Genomic DNA, 17,542 nt, shown 5'->3' with positions numbered 1-17,542 from the left:
GTTTTGGTTTTCATTATCGCTGTTCTCTTAAGTGCACCCACAACCGCCTACAATGCATGATTTTGCTCTTTCTTTTAGATCTTTTGTTCACAATTAAACATACTTCCGTGCAGGTTTTCCTCACTTTCACTCCACAAGATGCTTCAGATCTGGTACATCCTTTAATGTCACTTTCCAGAGATACAATATATCCATTGCCTCCCCTTGTCACTTCATGCTCTTTGCCATGTAAATTTGCATTGAAAGATGCAAGCTGTCCTATGCCCACAAAGATACCTGTTGTACATCAAACCTGTTAGTAAAATAAAGTTCCTGGTGTATCATTTCCCATGACCCGGTAGGGAAACAGCTTTTGATTGTAAGGGCTTCCTGAGGGCCAGTCTTCTTCCAAGAGTTTCTACCCATCCAATCTGATCTAAGATTGGCCAGGCTGCAGATGCCTGGTGGTGGGAAGTGGTGGGAACCAGAGGAAGGAAAGGGACTTTTTCTACAGTGGGCCCTGCCTGATGGAATATGCGCCCCCCATTAGAACAGCTAAAAGACCCTGCTGGCCTTTCCGAAGAGACCCAACCTGGCTCTCTAGCTGGGGGGGGGGGCTCAGAAGGTGGGAAGGACCCAAGTACTTCTCTGCACTGTTAATTGATTAGTCACCAGGTTTTCGGTTTACACTTATTTTATGGATTTTTTAAAAAATGTCTTTTACATTGTTTTATAATTTTAGAACGGTAAGCCACCCACAGTTACTTGATTGAGTTGGATGGCCATAAACCATGTTTTAGCACATTTTGACCCAGGGTCAAGCACAGCCGCGCTTGAAAGCAGCTGGGAAACCCCACCCCGGGCGAGCAGCAGCGCCCCTGGCTCGGCCATAGGAGCGGGGTGGGGGGGTGGGGGGGGCAGCTTGGGACCGGTCCCTCCCCTCCTTCTCCCCCCAACCTACCTTATTCGGGGGGAGGGTAGGAGTGACCTCGAGCTCCCCTACAGGGACACCTAGTCCCGGCTCGGATCTGCTTAGCCGGTCCGTGGGGGATGCTCCTTCCCGGGCATCCTCGGGGCTGCCGCGGCCCAACATCCGCTTGCTCGAAGCCGAAACTGCCCGAAGTGGATCCAAGAGGCCGAGCGCTCCACGTCCCCCTGCGGGGAAAGTCCGAGGCAGCGGCCGATCGAAGCGGCGCTGAAGCCAAAGTGCTGGATCGCCATTTATTGAACAACTCACGCGCAGCCCCTCACGACGCCCAGGCTGCAGAGCGCAGGCGCAATCCACGACCGAGCCATCCTCCCCAGCCCAGCGGGCCGGCTCCGGCTCCGGTTCCGGCTCGGCCCGGGCCCGCCTGCCCCGCCACGGTCCGTCAGCCGAGGCCGCTTCGCCATGGCCGAGCGCGGCGCGTCCCGAGAGCTTCTGCCTGGCGCGGCTCCCGACTCCGGTCCCGAGGCTGCCCGGCCGAGCAAGAGCCCCCCCGAAACCCCCCACCAACCCCCGCTCGGCTCCGAGGCCGCGGCCGGGAGAGCGGCGGCGGCTCCTCCCAGCTCGCCCCGCGCGCGCCCCCTCCCCGCCGGCTGCAGCCCGGGCCCCGCCTGGTCAGCTGGGCGGGCGGCCGGCCGGGAAAGCGGCGAGCGAGCGAGCGGGCGGCCGGGACCGGCCTGGCCTCCAACGCTCCGTCCGGCAGGGGCGGCGGCGGCGAGCGGTAAGGGAAGCGAGCGCGGCCCGGCATCCCTGCCTCCTTCCTCCGAGAGCCGGCTAGGGGCCCGGCCAGCCTCCGCCGCCGCCGCCGCCGCCGCCGCGCCCTTATCTCGTCGCCCACGCGGAGCCTCTGCCGGCGGGGCGCCTCCCGCGTCTGGCCCGGAGAGGGGCCGGGCAGAGCTGGCGGGGCCTGGCGCCGGCAGCGGGGAGCCCGCTGAAGGGGCCTTCTGGACGGGGGCCGAGCGACGCGGCCGGCCGGGAGTGCTGGAGCTAGCCGGGGCCGGTAGGGTGGAGCGCCGCCATGGGCCGGTATGCGGGAAGAGGCAGCCGGCCCCTCTTTCTTTGCATGGTTCATTTAAGAAGGCGCCTCATCTCTGGTGGCTCCTCTGGGCAGCTGCTTTCAGTTGGAGCCTCTTTCTCTGCCTGCCTTCCTGAGCTATTTGTAAGGCCTCCTCGGACCCTCTTTGCTTTTGCCCTTCTTGTCCCTTTGGGAGGCCTTTGGTTACTGGCTCCTGTCCAGTGTTAGCACCCTCCGTCCACCAGATCCAATCCCTTAATCAATCCATCACCTCCACTGTGTTTTCCCTGAAGATGTTTTGCTTCTTCAAGAAGCTGCTTCAGCGCTGACTGGATGGTGGGGAGGCTGAAGAAACTTCTTGGAGGAGAAGCAAAACGTCTTCAAAGAAAAACCAGAAAGCCCAGTTGCCTCTTGAAAAAGCACCTTTGGGATAACCAGGACCTGGAGGACGGAGAAGCTCCGTAGACCTTGGCCTGAAGGGATTCTGCTGGGACTTGGGGCAAAACCTGAAAGGCCTTGGGTGGCATTCTTGGAGTAAGGCCCCTCAGATTCATCTACTCCCGTTTCCTGGAAGGGCTGACACTGACTGACCCATCTTTTTCTCCTGCTTCTCTTCCAGGAGGTGCCTTTGGATGGTTCCAGCTGGAGGCCTTGGGCTATAGCTGGGTCCCCCCCCTCCCATCCCGCCCCTCCCATCCCTTTTCCTCTCTTCCCCCCTCCCCCTCTTAAGGGTCTCCCTTCTGCACCCACTAATGACTGCGTGGATCATCCTCCCTATCAGCCTCTCTACCTTCTCAATTACTGGAATATGGATTGTGTAAGAGCTGTTGTGAATTGTAGCTGGGTCACACACAAGGGGGTGGAGCCTCTGGCATGCTTTGTTTCCTCCTGCAGAGAAGCATCAGGTTCCTCTGCTATTCCCTGAGCTGCAGGGTTGTATCAGCAATTCTCTTGTGTACCTGCTGGCAGAATTGTTTCCCAAAAGGTGACTTAGCAAATGTGTTGGCAAATCATGACTTGCAATGACGGAGGAACATGGTTGCTGCGTGGTTTTCTGCCTTTTGAATGAGTTGGTACTGAACGTGCTGGAGACCATAAAGAGACCAAAGCCAGATCAGCGTAGCTCATGTCTCCTCTGGAAGGGATTGTTTGTGGCTACTCCCTCCTTCTGCCCCAGCAGCCTCAAGGCCTGGCTTAGCCACAGCTTCCATTGACAGGTCCCACGCTTTCTGTGGGCCACCTTTCAGTGCCAGGTTAACTAATGTGGCTCACCTGTGCACATCAGGGCTACATTTATTCTGAAGCTCTTGAGGGTATGCGAGTACAATAGTTGCTTGGGCTGGTCCAGCCTTGCAAGAGCCCTTTTAAATATTGTTACTGATTTTTTAGTGAAGAAATATTTTTAAAAAGATATGTATGTGAAATTTGAACAGATAAAAGATTTTCTGAAGCATAAAGTTCTTGTTGTGGCTCTTTGTAAATTAATTGCAATCATATCTGAAATAAACTTGTAGTTTTACACTAATTTGTCTGTGGGAAAAACCATTGCAAATGCACCCTTGTCTCTTTTTGTTTTAAGTCACTACTAAACATTTACACAGGATGTCAGGAACCCTAATCCTGGGGCTCATATTACACCAGTTGCCAAAATTCAAATGGCGAGAAATAATTTATATCTCAAAAAAAGAGGCTCAACTTTGGGGGTCTAAAGTTGCAATCCATCCAGTAAATGGTTTGCATTTCTGTCTTGCACATCTTGTCTAGCCAACAGCTTGAAAGGACTCCCTAGGACTATGCCTAGTTTTCTACAGTAGGTCAGCCAAGATCAGCAAGGTGAGACAGACAATAACTCCCATTTCTATTTATTTGGCATCAATTATTTCTAAGCTGGTCCAAAATGTTTGCATTGATGTAATTGAATGATATGGAAAGCATGGCCTAGGGAGAACAAAACAGTGCAAAGGTTAGGTGTTGGTTTCCCTTCAAGTAGACCTTCATGGCTTTGGGGTGCTCCACAGCTCTACATTTGGGAGACAAAATACAGAATTGGTGAAACCAAATGACGCAAGCCCAGTGGAGAACTTTCTTGTGATTACAGCAACAGGTTTTTTTGAAGCATTTCCTCTGGACCCAAGTTTCAAAAAAGACCAAGCCCAAAATCTTTAGTGGACATCTTGGGCGGAACTTTTTTGTTAACCTACATGCTCAAAGGACTAATCTGGCAAACTTAAGCAACCAAAGTTGGCTATGGGGTGTCAGGCAAAGGTCACGTTCGTATCTGGTCTCCTTAAGGCTGCTTGGAAAGCGTGGTGGTGGCTTCAGTGTTCATTCCAGGTGGGCCAGTTTTCTGAGCAAATGGCCCAACTCAGTTGAGACTGAAATTCCTATAAGGTCTTGTGGTTTCCTGAAATTTTCTTGTTTTTCAGGAATAGAGGTTTCCAGTCTCTAGATAATGGGTTGTACTGAATCTTGCCTGTATGTCCTTAGTGGGCCAGGGGCTGGAAGGCCTATAGGGAAAGACCAATGAACAGTGCCTAGATGAGCAGTTGCAGGTGAATGAGAGACGTGCCCTAATCGTGGCCATTTTCTGTAACTTTCAGTCTCGCTGAACTGGCACTTGGGAAGTGAAAGTGGTTTCTTCTAAACACGTTGTGGGCCTGGTGATGTGAACCACTTGGGATTTCCTTCACACAAGGAGGCCTCTGCCATTTCGGTGGAATTTATACTGGGGGAATTAAAGGAGTTTGTTCAACTGATTTGATATTGTTGCTTTGATTGGTTGAGAACCTTGAGAAATCAGTTGGAAAGCCAAGAGAGAGAGAGAGAAAGAGAGACTAATACAGACTTCCATAAACATTAGGGAACTGCAGTGCTTATTTTCAGGCTTACCCAATTATTGCTGTCTTACCATCTATTTTGTTCCATTTTGCTGCTTCTAGCTATGCCATGGCAGTCATGAACCACCATGTGTGCCCTGTTGAGAACTGGTGAGTTGTGCTGGAAAGCAGGAGGGCAGTGGGAGAAAGGAGGGCACAGGGGTCTCTTTTTCCTGGAGCATCTCAGAATGCCACTTAATCTATCCAAATGGCTGCAGGTCATACAACGAGTCTTGTTCTGCTGATTCTACCAAGCACGGCTACCCCAAAAGCTGCTGCACCTTGGAAGATGTCCCTTTGATCAGGTGAGGTGGAAAGAAGCTCATGGAGGATGAGCCGGCGGCTGCATCTGCTGCTCCAGATGTGGCCTCGTGAAATGGTGCCAGGCAGTTTCCAAATCGGGCGGTTTCAAAGGAAGTGTGTAGGACGAGGTGCTGGTTTCCCATCTTGTGTTAATGCTCTTTTCCTGCCCTTTAGTAAATGTGGCACTTACCCTCCTGAAAGTTGTCTCTTCAGCCTTATTGGGAACATTGGAGCTTTCTTGGGTAAGTATTCATTTCCCTTTTTTCCCAGTTTCATTAGTGAGTGAAGAAGCCAGTGGCAGGGTGGCCGCTGCCCACTTGCCACTCAGTGAGCAACTGCTGATCCCAGGCAGAACAAAACTTACACCCTTAATTCAATCATCTTAGCATACTGGGGGCTTCCTGAAGGTCAGCAGGGTCTGGGCTGTGCAGGAAGCAGGGTGAGGGAACAGCAGGTATCTTCTCTTCATCAAGTAAGCTTTCCAAGTAGCTCCTCCTTTGCGGCTTTTCCTCCGGGAACCCACTCTTCCCTCAAAGTCTTTGCCAAAACGCAGTGGCCAGAATTGGGCACAATACTCTGGATTTGCATTACAGTAACTTCTCTTAAGCTTGACATTATGCCTATTGATGCAGCCTTTGCTCTTTTTGCCCTGTGTCCCACTGCTGGCTCATGTCCAAGTTTTGATTGATCAAGATATTCAGATTCTTTTGACACATACTGTGAAAAAATGTGGAGACTCTAGAAAGAGTGCAGAGAAAAGCAACGAAGATGATTAGGGGACTGGAGGCTAAAACATACAATGAAAGATTGCAGGAATTGGCAAGTCTAGTGAAGGACCAGGGGAGACGCGATAGGAGTGTTTCAATATTTGAGGGGCTGCCACAGAGAGGAGGAAGGGGGTCAAGCTATTTTCCAAAGGTATCTGAAGGCCAGACAAGGAAAAACGGATGGAAACTGATCAACTGTATCACTTCTATACATGTTGTTGGCAACTTATACTTCAAGCACCCCTTTTGTGCATCCAGATCCTTCTCCTGCCCCATTTATCTTTTCACTGGAATATTGCGCTCATTGGAATTCACGGTCATAAAACCTGCAGTGTTGTTTTTTTGCATGGCCTGGTTTTGGCAACATGCCAAGTTTCAGTTTGTCTTGATAAGTCAGCCAGCTAGCTTCATATAATATATTAAGGCTTATGATGGCGGGCTTGGTTTTGGCTGCCATGTTGTGCATGTCCCTGTGGACTTTTGTCCTTAGGAAGGTCATTCCTCGGAGAGCCCAGCAGTTGTTCTTCTGCTTTGCATGCTGGGTTTGACATGCCTCTCTCTCTCTCTCTCTCCCGTTTCAGTGGCCATCATCTGCTTCCTGCGCTACGGGCAACTCCTGGAGCAAAGACAAGCTTCCGGGGTGAATACAGCAGCCCTTGTCACCGGTTGCACCAACGCAGCTGGCCTGGTGGTGGTTGGAAATTTTCAGGTTGGTTGAGAGAAGATTTGTCTCCAAGGTTAGGCTTGCTATGAGCTGTTTTCGCTTCCTGGCCCTGAGGGACCTCTTTGGTGGCTATTTGGCCTTTCCGGAGCAGAGAGAAGCACATGGCAGATTAGTTCCCATTCTTCAACAAAAGCTTGAGCAGGGAACTCGCTCGGCTTGAAGATAGCAATAATGCCACTGTAATGCTGCTTTTGCTCTAATGACCAAAGCCAGTCTGGTACATCCCACAAGGGACGCTTTTGCAAATGCAGAGCTGCCAGAAAGTTGCCAGGCCTGAACTCCTCTTTAGCTAGGCCATTCGGCATTGCCAGGGTGGAGTGGATGCATCAGTTGGGTTGGCCGTTCGACCTATTGCTGCGTTGCTTGTGCTGATGTTGCAAGAGGTTTCTGTTCCCCGAAGGCAATAGCTGCTTTTTGCCTCTGTGGCTTCATTGGAGCCAGACTCATCCTGGGCACGAAGCCCCCACTTTGGCCCTTGTCCAAGTTGCCCAATGGGCTGCTGAGGCAAAGCTGGCTCGCAGAGGCACAAGAGGAACCATCCTATTTGGGCTTCCCGCTGCCTCCAGGTGGATTATGCCAAATCTCTTCACTACATCGGAGCTGGTGTTGCCTTCCCAGCTGGCCTGCTTTTCGTCTGCCTCCAGTGCTTCCTGTCCTATCACACGGCTGTTTCTGCCCTGGACTTCTGGATGGCCCATCTACGCGTTTTCCTCTCCACCATGGCCTTCGTCTCTCTTGTTCTCAGTATCCTTTTCTGGCAACCTGCTGTTTGGGGAGAGGCTGAGAAGGCCCCTGTGCCCAAGAGCCCCCTTGCCCCGTTTCTCCTTCAACCTTCGCCCCTGTGCTCTCTCAGAAGCACCCATCTCCCCCTTGCAGCAGGACTGTGTCCTGCCCAGATCCAGTCCCTGGGATCGGCGCCACCCTCGGCTTCCGTGCTTGGGCACCTGGCATCCCCTGGGCAAGGCCATCTTCTCCCCTGACCTTCCCTTGACTCCGCTACAGGTGGTATCTTCTTTATCCACGAGAGCTTCCTCCTGCAGCACCTGGCTGCCATCTGCGAGTGGGTCTTCGTTATCGACATTCTCGTTTTCTATGGAACCTTCAGCTACGAGTTTGGTGCCATCTCCAACGAGACCCTGGTGGCCACCCTGCAGCACTCCAGTGGCCGAGGCTGCAAGTCTCCGGGCAGCAGCAGCACCTCCACCCACCTGAACTGCCACCCGGAGAGCATTGCCATGATATGATATGAGGTGGGGGAGAGGGTAGGTTCACCCCACCATCTCCGCTGCTCTAGCAGGCTGTCTTTTCTTCTGGCAATTTTTATACCAGGACTGTTTTTTAAAAGAATATATTGCTGCCTAAGCCCTTCTGAGAAATTGTTCATTTTCCAAATATCCAGAGAAGTTCCAAGGATCTCTTTGCCCAGCCTTTGCGTAAGGACACCTTGAAGCGCTTTCTCTGCTGGATCTTTTGCCGCCCTTCAGGGAGTGCCTCCAAGCCAAAAGTGTGCTCTTGTGTGTGTGCTGGGGTACCCAAGAACCCAGGTTCCTCTGGCGAAAATTGTGCCTCACTGCCACCCCTTCTTCTTTCGAGGCAAGAGTTGCTTAAGCTGCAGAAGCAAGTTTATTTGGGGATGTTCCCTGTGCTGGTGGAAATACACCTCCCCCTCTTGTTAAGAAAATAAAAATATGAGAAAGAGAGTACCTCCGCCATTTTCACCCCCAACCTCATACAGAGTTCATTTCTTCAGCCCTGGGTAAAGTGGTTTGATATTTTGTAGAACTTTTTTGTATCTTTACCTATATAAAAAGAGCTATCAGAGGAAGACTGCTGTGTGGTGTAAAGAGTGTTTCTGTGTTGGGGGGGGGAGGGGAGAACTTCCCCTTGCCACAAAACCCCCAAGCAGCAGAAAGTCAAGAGATGTTTGCCTCCCCAGGACTCCTCTTAAATGCAGATTTTGCCCAAACCAAAAGTTGGCTCAACATCTGGGCAGCGCACATACATGATAACCCACTCATACTTTTGCCCAGAAAAATGCCCTAGATTTACAGAGAAATTCCTCCTGCTTTCCCATATTGGATTCAGAGTTGGGCGACAGAATCATTCCTTTTTCTGCAAAGTCAGAAGGGTTGTAAGAGAAACAAAAATGTTGCTGATGTAAGATGGTCTCCAAGCTTGGTAAAAGTGCTACAACTTGCTGCTCTCTGGACCACGATGGTTGTTGGGCATCTCCAGATCAGCTGGCAGGTCAAGATAAACTCGTCCTCCGGAGGGAACTTCAAGAACCCGACCCATTGCCCTTAATTAACCCAAATTCCGGGTTACTTAAGAAGCAGCCAAATCAACATCTCTGCAATGCAGTTTAATTAACAGAGGCAGATCTTGGGGAAAGGCGGCTTCCTGATCCTGGGAATTACATAGATTGTCCTACACTGTATTTTAACATTTTGTTTTTATGTTTATTATGTGTTTTCTAGATAGATGGCCCTTCACATGGTTTTTCTCCTTGGCAGCTTGCCTTCTCTCCCCCCCATGTGACGGCTCAGCTGGCACAGCTTTCAGGGAGAAACAGCCGCAGCCTAAATTCTCACCTGCAGCCACTTCTGGGAATTAATCTGGCTGGATGTGACATAAGGATAAGTGGGAAAGGGTGGAGAGAAACACACCGAAGGCTGCTATTTTTTTGCCCATAGCCCATTGTAGGAGGCAGTTGCCCTCATCTCTGCTCCAACAAGGCCAAAGGACCTCAGGGTTGATAACAAAGACTTGGACTATTTTTATTTTTCAAAACTCACTGAGCTCTGCCTATTTGAGGACTTGCTTAGAAAAAGCATTGAGGAGGTTGGGTGGGCGCACAGCGTCACTTACGAGGGCTGCTTTTCTCGCCCCTCTTGCGACTGGGGACATCCCTGCTGACCAAGGCAAGGGGGGGGGGGTCACGTGTACATCGCGCCATGGAGATATTCCAGTCGGTGCACTTGCTGCTGCCTCCGAACCTTGAGGATTAAAATGGAGGCGTTTGTTCCATGGACCCCAAATTTCCACATATCCCCCATCCCAGGCCTTGCAGCAGAGAGAAGCCAGGAGCCACGGTTGCCTCCCCGCTTCCTGCTGCACTAGAAGGGGAAGCCAGGCAAAGGGGATGGGGGGGGAGAGGGCAGAAGTCTCCCCCACCAATTCTCCCTTCCTTCAAAGCTGAGCCTGACCCACCCGGAACGCAGCAACCAACAGCCCCAGGATGGGCACAGCTCCCCCACAGCCCCCTCCTAGCAGGCCAGGCAGGGAGCCCCCCCCCCTCACCTTCTCCTCCTTGTACTCCTCGTATTCCTGGTCATCGGTGGGCAGCTCGTGGCGGCAGAGCGGGCAGGAATTGGTCTAGGCAGGAAAGGGGGGGAGGCTCAGTGCCTGCCCCGGGGGTTGGAGTTCCGGGGGGGGGGCTGCCTCCCCCCTCCCTCCCTGTCCGCGCCTCACCTTTCCGAGCCAGGGCAGGAGGCAGCCGGCGTGGAAGAGGTGCTGGCAGGGCATCTTCCTCGCCGCCTCCTCCGCCTCGAATTCCAGCAGGCACACCGGGCACCGGAGCCCCTTCGCTGAGCGCCGGGCGGGCAGGACCGAGGAAGAAGAGCGCGTCAAACCGGATGCATCGCCTTCCTCTTCCCCCCATCCCGGCCGGGAGCCGCCCCGGAGAGCCCGGCCTTCCTCCCTCCGGGGCTCCGCCTCTGCTCTCCGGAAGCTTCGGAAGGAGCCCTCGCCGGCAGGAGCCGCTCCCGCCCCTCCCTCCCTCCCTCCCTCCCCCGGGAGAGCCCCTGGCCCACCTGCTTGCGGGGCGTCGACCCGCACCTCGGGCAGCCCCTCCACGGCGCTCCTGGCGGCGGGCGGGGGCAGCCGGTGATCCCAGTCGCCGCCCTGCACGGCGCCCACGTCGATCTCCAAGCCGAGGAAGAGAGACCTGCAGGCGCGGAAGGGGAGCCGTCAGCCCGCCCGGGGAGGGGGGGAACCGGACGGAGAACTCCCGGCTCGGCCTGGCGGCGCTCCTGTCCCCCAGCGCCCGCCCGCCCGCCCCCCCGACCTGGCCAGCTCCAGCAGGGCGCGGCGAGGCGGCAGCGGGTCTCCCGTCGGGGCTCCGGGCTCACAGTCGTGCTCGTCGAAGTAGGACGCCATGGCCGGGACTGGAGGCAGGCCCCGCCCCGCGCCCTCATTGGACGGGCAATCCGGCGTTTGCCCCGCCCCCTTCCCGTGGGGATCCGAGGGTCTCGGAGCGTTTCAGGGGCAGCGAAAGTCTCCGAGGCGCCCCGGAGGCGCAGGGTTCCCGGCCCCGTCCAGCTTCCCGCTTTGCAACTGATCTGGTGGCGGGATCTCGGCCTGCGCCGCCTGAGCCGGACGGACATCTCCCTTCCGCGGAGAAGGCGCCCCCGAGGCCCTCCGGAGCCGCCGCTTGGCAGGCGAGGGGCCAGTCCGCAGGCAAAGGGGCCGCCTCCTGCTTGCTGAAGCCCCGTCCGGCGGAGAGGCTCTCCCTCCGGGCCAGCGAAGCTAAGCCAGGCCGCCCCCATCCAGCCAGCGGGGCGTTTGAGAGGGCGGCGCGGCTCCCAGGAGCTCAGATGGGGGCCCCCAAGGAGAAGCCCTCCCCCTTCCTCTAATGCTGAAGTTGCTTCGAGCAAGTTCTGGAGTGTGAGTGAGGCAAGTTAGTGGTGGGCACTTTGGGGGCTCAGAGGACAAGGGACCCCAAAGCTCCTGTCCCAAGAAGGGCACATTTGGGCCCCAGGCCAGTTAGGGCTCCCCAGGGCCACTTTCCCACCAAGGGAAGGCAGAAAGAGCAGAACGAACTCTGAAAGGTTTAATAATGGTTCAGAAATCCTTTTCCTGCACCAAAATGTGTGCAAGTGGACTGTCCACCGTCTCCTCCACGAGACTGGGATGAAACCTCTCCAGGTGACGGATTGCAAATGGCAGTAGTAGCGGGATACGCCTTCCGCCTAGGGGCAGAAGATGGGGAGACCCCTTCACCAAGCACAGCTGGGGCGGGCAGCAGCAGCATCTGAGAGGGACAAAGCTCTGCCCCTGGCCTGGGAGCAGAGCCTTTCCTAACCAAAGGGCCAAAGGAAGGGGATGCAAGGCCTGGACTTTGGCCCCAGTTTAGTTGCTGAAGCCCAAGACTGCACAAGGCCTTGCTATGGGAATAACCCGTCTCTGGTCGGGGACAATGGAGCAGGAAGTACACAAGCAGGGAGGCAGAGTTTTCCTTCCTTCCTTCCTTTGTTCACACCTCCAGAGTCTTTCTTGGCATTGAGGCCGTGGACATGGAGGGGGCTGTGCCCTTTGCTTCCTTTCTCCATCGGCTTGCTTGCCATGATGAGAAACGAAGGGGTCAAGGCCGCTGCCAGGTCCTAGCCAAGCCCCGATGCCCAGCACCCCTGGAAGCTTGGGAAGATGATCAGCAGCTCAGTCTCCACCAGCGCTGGTCTGTGCTGGAGCCGCCTGGTTCCCAGGTGCAGAGAGAGTGAAGTAGAGGATGATGGCTGAGACGATGAGCAAGACAACTCCCACAACCACGGCCACCAGGATGATCTTGAATCTCACATTCTCCCAGCGTTTCTTCTGGGCCAGTGTCTTTGTGGTCTTGGTGAAAGTAGAACTCTAAAAAAAAAACAATGGGAGACAATTGCAATTTCATTCTGATGAATTCAGATAGTCCTCCACTTATAGCCGTTCGTTTAGTGACTCTTTGAAGTTACAACGGTACTGGAAAAAGTGACTTTTCCACACTTAAGCCTGCTGCAACATTCCCATGGTCACATGATCATCCAAACTAAAATTCAGGAAACAAGACAGTGGGAATAATTAATCAATGAACTGTTTGCTGGAGTTGTGAATGCTCTGCCTGGAGATTTCCAAAAATGAAACGGGTGGGTGTCTTTCTGCCCGCTCAAGCCACGGGTTGGACTAGAAGACCTCTGAGGCCCCTTCCAACCTTGTTCTATGTTCCTTGGGCCTGGCCCCACTGGAATTCCAATTGGCAGGTAGGCCCAACTGGTTGTCCAGCTGCCCTTGCAAGGCTCTGGACAAAGAACTTGCTGGTCATCCTATCTGTCCCACCCAGTCCCCACATCACCTTCCATACCTGTTTACGAAGCTCATCAGCCCGCTCATCCAGCTGGCTAAGCTTGCCCTCGCGGTCCAGCACCTTGGTGAAGTTGTGTACCATGATTTCTGTCACCTCCTCAGCCTCCTGCTGGCATTGCTTCAACTGGTTCTCAGCCTGCAGAAGGGGACAGGTTGGTCTCAGGTGAGATTGGGGCTCATTCCCCCAGCTTGGTACAAGAAGACATTCCTTGAGACCCAAGGAGGAAGGCCTAGTTGCCTTGTCCCAGGGAAGCTCAAGCGGATTAGCTGGAAGGCGCCTCTTTGACACCAATGTGATGGTCCTGGACTGTCTTCTCTGATGACCCTGCGACTCACAAGACAGCAGCCAGGTGTGCTCAGGATGCCTGCGAGGCACTTCTGCACCCCCAGGTGAGCATTCCGGGCATGCTCCAGAATGCTCCCTTCCCTGAAAGGGAAACTGCTGGAGGGCCAGCATGCGTCTCTTTCTAAGTAGAAGATGAGCAAAGGCAATGGAGGCAGAGCATTTAAACATCCCAGACATACATTCCTTGTTGATCTCTTGTATTTACCTTTCCCTTTGAGTGCTCCAGGTACCACACATGTAACATTTGGGAGCCAGTTTGGTCTAGTGGTTAATGCACCAGGCTAGAAAGCACCAGACTCTGAGTTCAAGTCCCGCTTGAGCCATGAAAGCCGGCTGGGTGACTGACTCAACCTGATCCCACCTCACAGGGTTGTGGTGGAGAAAATAGGAGGAGGAAGGTGTGTTGGATAAGTTCGCCACCTTGAGTTATTTGTAAAAATAATAAAGGTGGGATATAAATGAATGAATGAATAAATGAAACTTGTTTCTTTCCTCACTATTTGTCCTTACAATAAACTTAAAAGAATGGTTTATGACATGGTCCAGAGTAATCCAGTAAAACTCATGGCTTAATGGAAATCAGAATGTCAACCTTCCTTCCTTCCTGGTGGCAGGAGAAGGGGGACCCCACTCTCCGATCACTTGCAATGCGGGTGACCTCCGGAGGGTGTGGGGCCTGGGGAGAGCAAAAAATGGGTCTACCGGGCCCACCAAACCATCATGTGCCAAAAGCGTGGGAGCGTGGAAGGGGTTTCACATGCGGGCTCAGGGTGCATTGAATTTTGGGTGTGGGCATGTGCATGTGTGACTCCCCCACGCTCCCCCCACTTTTATTTATTTATTTATTTATTTATTCAAATTTATATACCGCCCTATCTCCCGAAGGACTCAGGGCGGTTCACAGGCACATAAAACATGTATATACAATTAAAATAACTATTAAAAAACTTATTCTAATGCCAAATATTAAAAATATAAATATCAATCTTAAAACCAAATTTAAAACCCCTATAAATTTAAAATCTACGAATTTAAAATCTAAGCCAGTCCTGCACAGATGAATAAATGCGTCTTGAGCTCGCGACGGAAGGTTCGGAGGTCCGGAAGTTGACGGAGTCCTGGGGGGAGTTCGTTCCAGAGGGTGGGAGCCCCCACAGAGAAGGCCCTTCCCCTCTTTTGGCACACGACAGCAAAAAGATTCGCCATCACTGCCGTAGGGGTTCTGGAACCCACAGCTGGCCATTGCGGTTCCCTTTAACTCTGCCATGGCGCTCCCTCTGAAACGCCTCTCTATCCACACGCCTGGCTTCCTTGCTGTAAATACCCATCCATATCTACTGATTGCCTGTGACTGACACTCAGCCTGGACTCTGGGAAGACGACCACAGCCTTCTCTAGCATTGGTCATCTGACACCCCTGCCTTTCCTAAGTCTTCCTCGGCAACATGTGGACGGGAGCCAGAGGAGAGCAGGCAGCCAAGCCAAGGCTGAAGTGCAGCAGCAGCAGCAAGAGAGGAGATGACGCAGGACAGTCTGGGAGGCCTCTGAGCCGGCCTGGGCCCTCTGGGGCTTTCCAAGGAAAAGAACTTTGGCTAGCGGCATGGCTCCCCCATCTGTTTCTCCAAGTTGATTTGAGCAAGATTTAACATTGTTTTGTGATCTCCTCTTGTGCAAAGAATGCGTTTTCCAAGTGCCTTAAAGTGTATGCAAGGATCCTTGACAGAAAGCTTTCAGACATTCCCCCTGGGAACCAGCGTCCTTGTTCCAAAGGAAGGGCCAACTCCTCGGGCGTTTGGCTAACAGGAGGTAAGGAAAGCCCTGGGGAGCTCCTGCCAGGAAGCAGTGGCTTCCTGAGGGCAGGAGAAATTAACTTGAAGGCAGCCAGATGCCTCACGTAGAGGACTTGGAGCGAGGAAGCAACTGGGCAGCAGACAAGCAGCCGCCTGAGAGCTTCACTTCTGAAAACAGCAAGGGGAGGGGGAGACAGGCTCATGGCAGGGAAGCTGCTCTCCCTCCTTGGCTGGACAGGCTCCCTTCCCTGCAGATGGGCAGAGGCCAATTCCGCAGGGCACAGGCCCTGAGTGCAGGCACTAGACAAACAGTGGCGACTGAAAGCTGGTATCACAATGGTCTGGACTCGGACAATGGAAGGAATATGACCAGTCTGGGTCGCCATTGTTCTCTTGCACATGATTGGGGTGGCAGGGGGGAAGGGTGGGCAACCTGGTGCCCAACAGATGTCTAACAACTTCCCCAGGAGTCCATTAACATGGCTGATTGGAGAGCACTGAGTGGCCTCTTCGTTCTCTTGGGCTTTCACTTCCAATTGAAAGGGAATCCCGGGTGTGCAGTACCAAAAACAGTGGGGTCAGAACCAATGCAGTTTACTTAGAATTCATTTAAATTAATTATAGTGATCACCCATTGAAAGGTTGCTTAATTCGGACAGGCAGTTTTGCTGGAAGTCGAACTTAGGGCTTCAGGCTGAGCTCCCCACAGGAGGAGGGGGATCTGAAAGGGGGCTGAGCTCCGTATTTGGGCACCGCCTGTTTTCTTGCCCCGCATCTTCCTTCCCACGAGCGAGGGGGGAGAGAGGCGAGTTTCCTGGGGGTTGCGGGCGTGTTTGCAGTGGAGGAAGCGAAAGGCCGCCCTTCCTCCGCCAGGCTAGCAGCTGCGGGCACATTGGCCTTTTACCCGGAGGGCCTTGGCGCCAGGTGGGTCTCCGGAGCGAGAGGGGCTCCAGGCCGGACGCCCCACCAGAACGGCCTCTCCGAGCGTTCCTCATCCTCCCATACACGGTTGCCCGCTTGCCATGGAGACCGAGCTGGCCGCGCTTGCTCAACGGGGGCTTTCCACCCTCTAAAGGCGTCGGGGAATTTCCCCAGCGCCGGCCTCGGAAGGAGGAGCTTCTGCGCCTTGGCCGGCTCTAAGAGCGGACCGAGGAGCCTCCGGGGCTTACCGGGCAAGGCCAGCCGGACCGCCCCGTCTAGGAAGGCCGCGGCCGCAGCTGCCGGAGCATGGCCACCGGAGCAGAGGCGGAGCCGGCCTTTCTACCGCTCCCTGGACCGGGCAGACGGCCGCCCTTCTCCCGCAGCCGAACGGCCGCCCACGGGCCCAGCTGAACAGTCCGGGAGCGGCCGTGGCCAGCGACTGAGAAGCTCCGAGGCCGGCAACAGGTTCTGCCCCAACGGCCTCTGCCCAACCCCAGACCGCCTCTTCGGCCGGGGCATTGGGACGCCTCAAGGACGCCGGCCAGCCCCCTAGATCACGCATGGGTCATAGCCGGCAAGCCGGGCACCGGGCGCGGAGGAACGGGGCTCCGCTCCGCTCCACCGGCCCAGGAGCCCGCGAGCCCGCCTGGCTGAGCAGAGGCAGCCGTCGAAGCACTTACCATGGCCGGCGAGGGGAGCTGCGGCGGCGGGAGCGGACCGGCGGCGCCTCTACCCGGGCTGAGTCCTCCGGGAGCGGACCGAGCAGTGTCCTCTGGCCGGCTGGGGGCGAGCGTAGGCGGGACCCGCTACTGCTCGGAAGCTCGCCAGCTCGCCGCCCTCCAGGGGCCTCGCGGGGGCGGGATGCGGCGCTCGCCTGGAGGCGGGTCGAGGGCCGCCATCCCCCGCTTCCCGGAACCTGGCGGAGCTCCAAGCCAGCGGACTGGGGGCATCTCACCGTTCAGGAGCTCCGAACGGAAGCCGCGCCGGCCTCGCCTGCCCCGCTTGGGCTGCAGGGGCCGCTGAGCGGGCAGAGACGCGGCAGGCGCCCTTCGGGAAAGGCGATCCGGCGGCCGCCGTTTCCCCGCTCTTGTGGCTTCTGATTTTCTCACTGGGCTGAAATTCTCTTCTCCAGGAAGCCTTTAGCAGCTTTGGATACCTTAAACATCCCACCACCAGGCTGGTGTCCTTCAACACCATTCTGGGATTTCTCAGAATCTGAGGTGGGACCTTCCGGTGGACTAAATGTCCAACAAGTATCGGGTGAATTCTGTGGCCATCCATGAAGATTTCTGTCTCAGTCAAGATGGCGGCCTTTCTGCTTCCCTGCTTTCTTGGCCATTCTTGCGGTTCCCAGTCCTGGTTCCAAGTGCTACATTTTGGGGGGTGGGGATGGATAACTGGAAGGGCAGGCAGGCAGAGGCAATTTTCCTCCATAGCTCTGCCAGCCCTCCCTCCCTCCTAGCTCTGCTGCCCCCCAACTGAGAGACCCGAAGGGTCCCTGCGAGAGAAAGGGAAGCCAGAGCAAGGGCAGCCTCTCTGCACCTGCCCTTGTGGCTCTTGGGCAGAGAGGGAGGGGAAGAGGCTTTCTGGAGAGCACCTCCAGGCATTTGGAGGAGAATCAAACCCCACTAAGGACAACTTTGAAACCACCAGGAATTCTTTACCATGCAATGACCTTCTGTAGCAAAAGTTCCCCTCACTGGAACCCTGGAAATAATT

The 17,542-nt window shown here is 54.8% G+C and overlaps 4 protein-coding genes across 12 annotated transcripts in view; 1 reads left to right on the top strand and 3 right to left on the bottom strand.

Moving 5' to 3' along the window:
- Positions 1-1,712, bottom strand: part of LOC131203905 (uncharacterized) — a 2,945-nt gene extending 1,233 nt beyond the window's left edge. Inside the window, exons 1-2 of the mRNA XM_058194627.1 lie at positions 1,576-1,712; positions 941-1,433 (exon numbers count right to left, since the gene is read on the bottom strand). Of these exons, the coding sequence (XP_058050610.1) occupies positions 941-1,433; positions 1,576-1,712 (630 nt within the window). The remainder of the gene's footprint in view (positions 1-940; positions 1,434-1,575) is intronic.
- On the top strand, positions 1,548-8,476 carry TMEM150A (transmembrane protein 150A). Of its 7 annotated transcripts, XM_058194252.1 has the most exons (9): positions 1,756-1,990; positions 2,599-2,796; positions 3,744-3,812; positions 4,919-4,966; positions 5,074-5,160; positions 5,333-5,400; positions 6,507-6,634; positions 7,216-7,393; positions 7,652-8,476. In XM_058194252.1, exons 4-9 carry the CDS (start codon positions 4,926-4,928, stop codon positions 7,891-7,893), a joined length of 744 nt encoding a protein of 247 aa, XP_058050235.1. In that variant the 5' UTR covers positions 1,756-1,990; positions 2,599-2,796; positions 3,744-3,812; positions 4,919-4,925; the 3' UTR covers positions 7,894-8,476. The 7 variants fall into 7 exon arrangements, with proteins under 7 accessions (XP_058050232.1, XP_058050237.1, XP_058050233.1 ...); XM_058194249.1 differs by lacking the exons at positions 1,756-1,990; positions 3,744-3,812 and adding an exon at positions 1,548-1,685; XM_058194254.1 differs by lacking the exon at positions 3,744-3,812 and having other exon boundaries at positions 1,749-1,990; positions 7,268-7,393.
- RNF181 (ring finger protein 181) lies at positions 3,825-10,871 on the bottom strand. Of its 3 annotated transcripts, none has more exons than XR_009156466.1 (6): positions 10,716-10,871; positions 10,462-10,595; positions 10,121-10,236; positions 9,950-10,024; positions 9,518-9,645; positions 3,825-3,999 (listed from the first exon to the last, which is right to left on the bottom strand). XR_009156466.1 is itself a non-coding variant. In XM_058194257.1 (5 exons), exons 1-5 carry the CDS (start codon positions 10,805-10,807, stop codon positions 9,586-9,588), a joined length of 477 nt encoding a protein of 158 aa, XP_058050240.1. In that variant the 5' UTR covers positions 10,808-10,871; the 3' UTR covers positions 8,996-9,585. The 3 variants fall into 3 exon arrangements, 1 of the variants encoding a protein (XP_058050240.1); XR_009156467.1 differs by lacking the exon at positions 3,825-3,999 and adding an exon at positions 8,930-8,948; XM_058194257.1 differs by lacking the exon at positions 3,825-3,999 and having other exon boundaries at positions 8,996-9,645.
- Positions 10,462-17,542, bottom strand: VAMP5 (vesicle associated membrane protein 5). Its single transcript, XM_058194258.1, has 4 exons — positions 16,504-17,542; positions 12,765-12,902; positions 11,910-12,280; positions 10,462-10,595 (listed from the first exon to the last, which is right to left on the bottom strand). Exons 1-3 carry the CDS (start codon positions 16,504-16,506, stop codon positions 12,086-12,088), a joined length of 336 nt encoding a protein of 111 aa, XP_058050241.1. The 5' UTR covers positions 16,507-17,542; the 3' UTR covers positions 10,462-10,595; positions 11,910-12,085.

This window comes from Ahaetulla prasina, chromosome 9 (assembly GCF_028640845.1).
Source record: "Ahaetulla prasina isolate Xishuangbanna chromosome 9, ASM2864084v1, whole genome shotgun sequence".
Lineage (NCBI taxonomy): Eukaryota > Metazoa > Chordata > Lepidosauria > Squamata > Colubridae > Ahaetulla > Ahaetulla prasina.
This window is presented reverse-complemented; position numbering and strand designations above follow the sequence as displayed.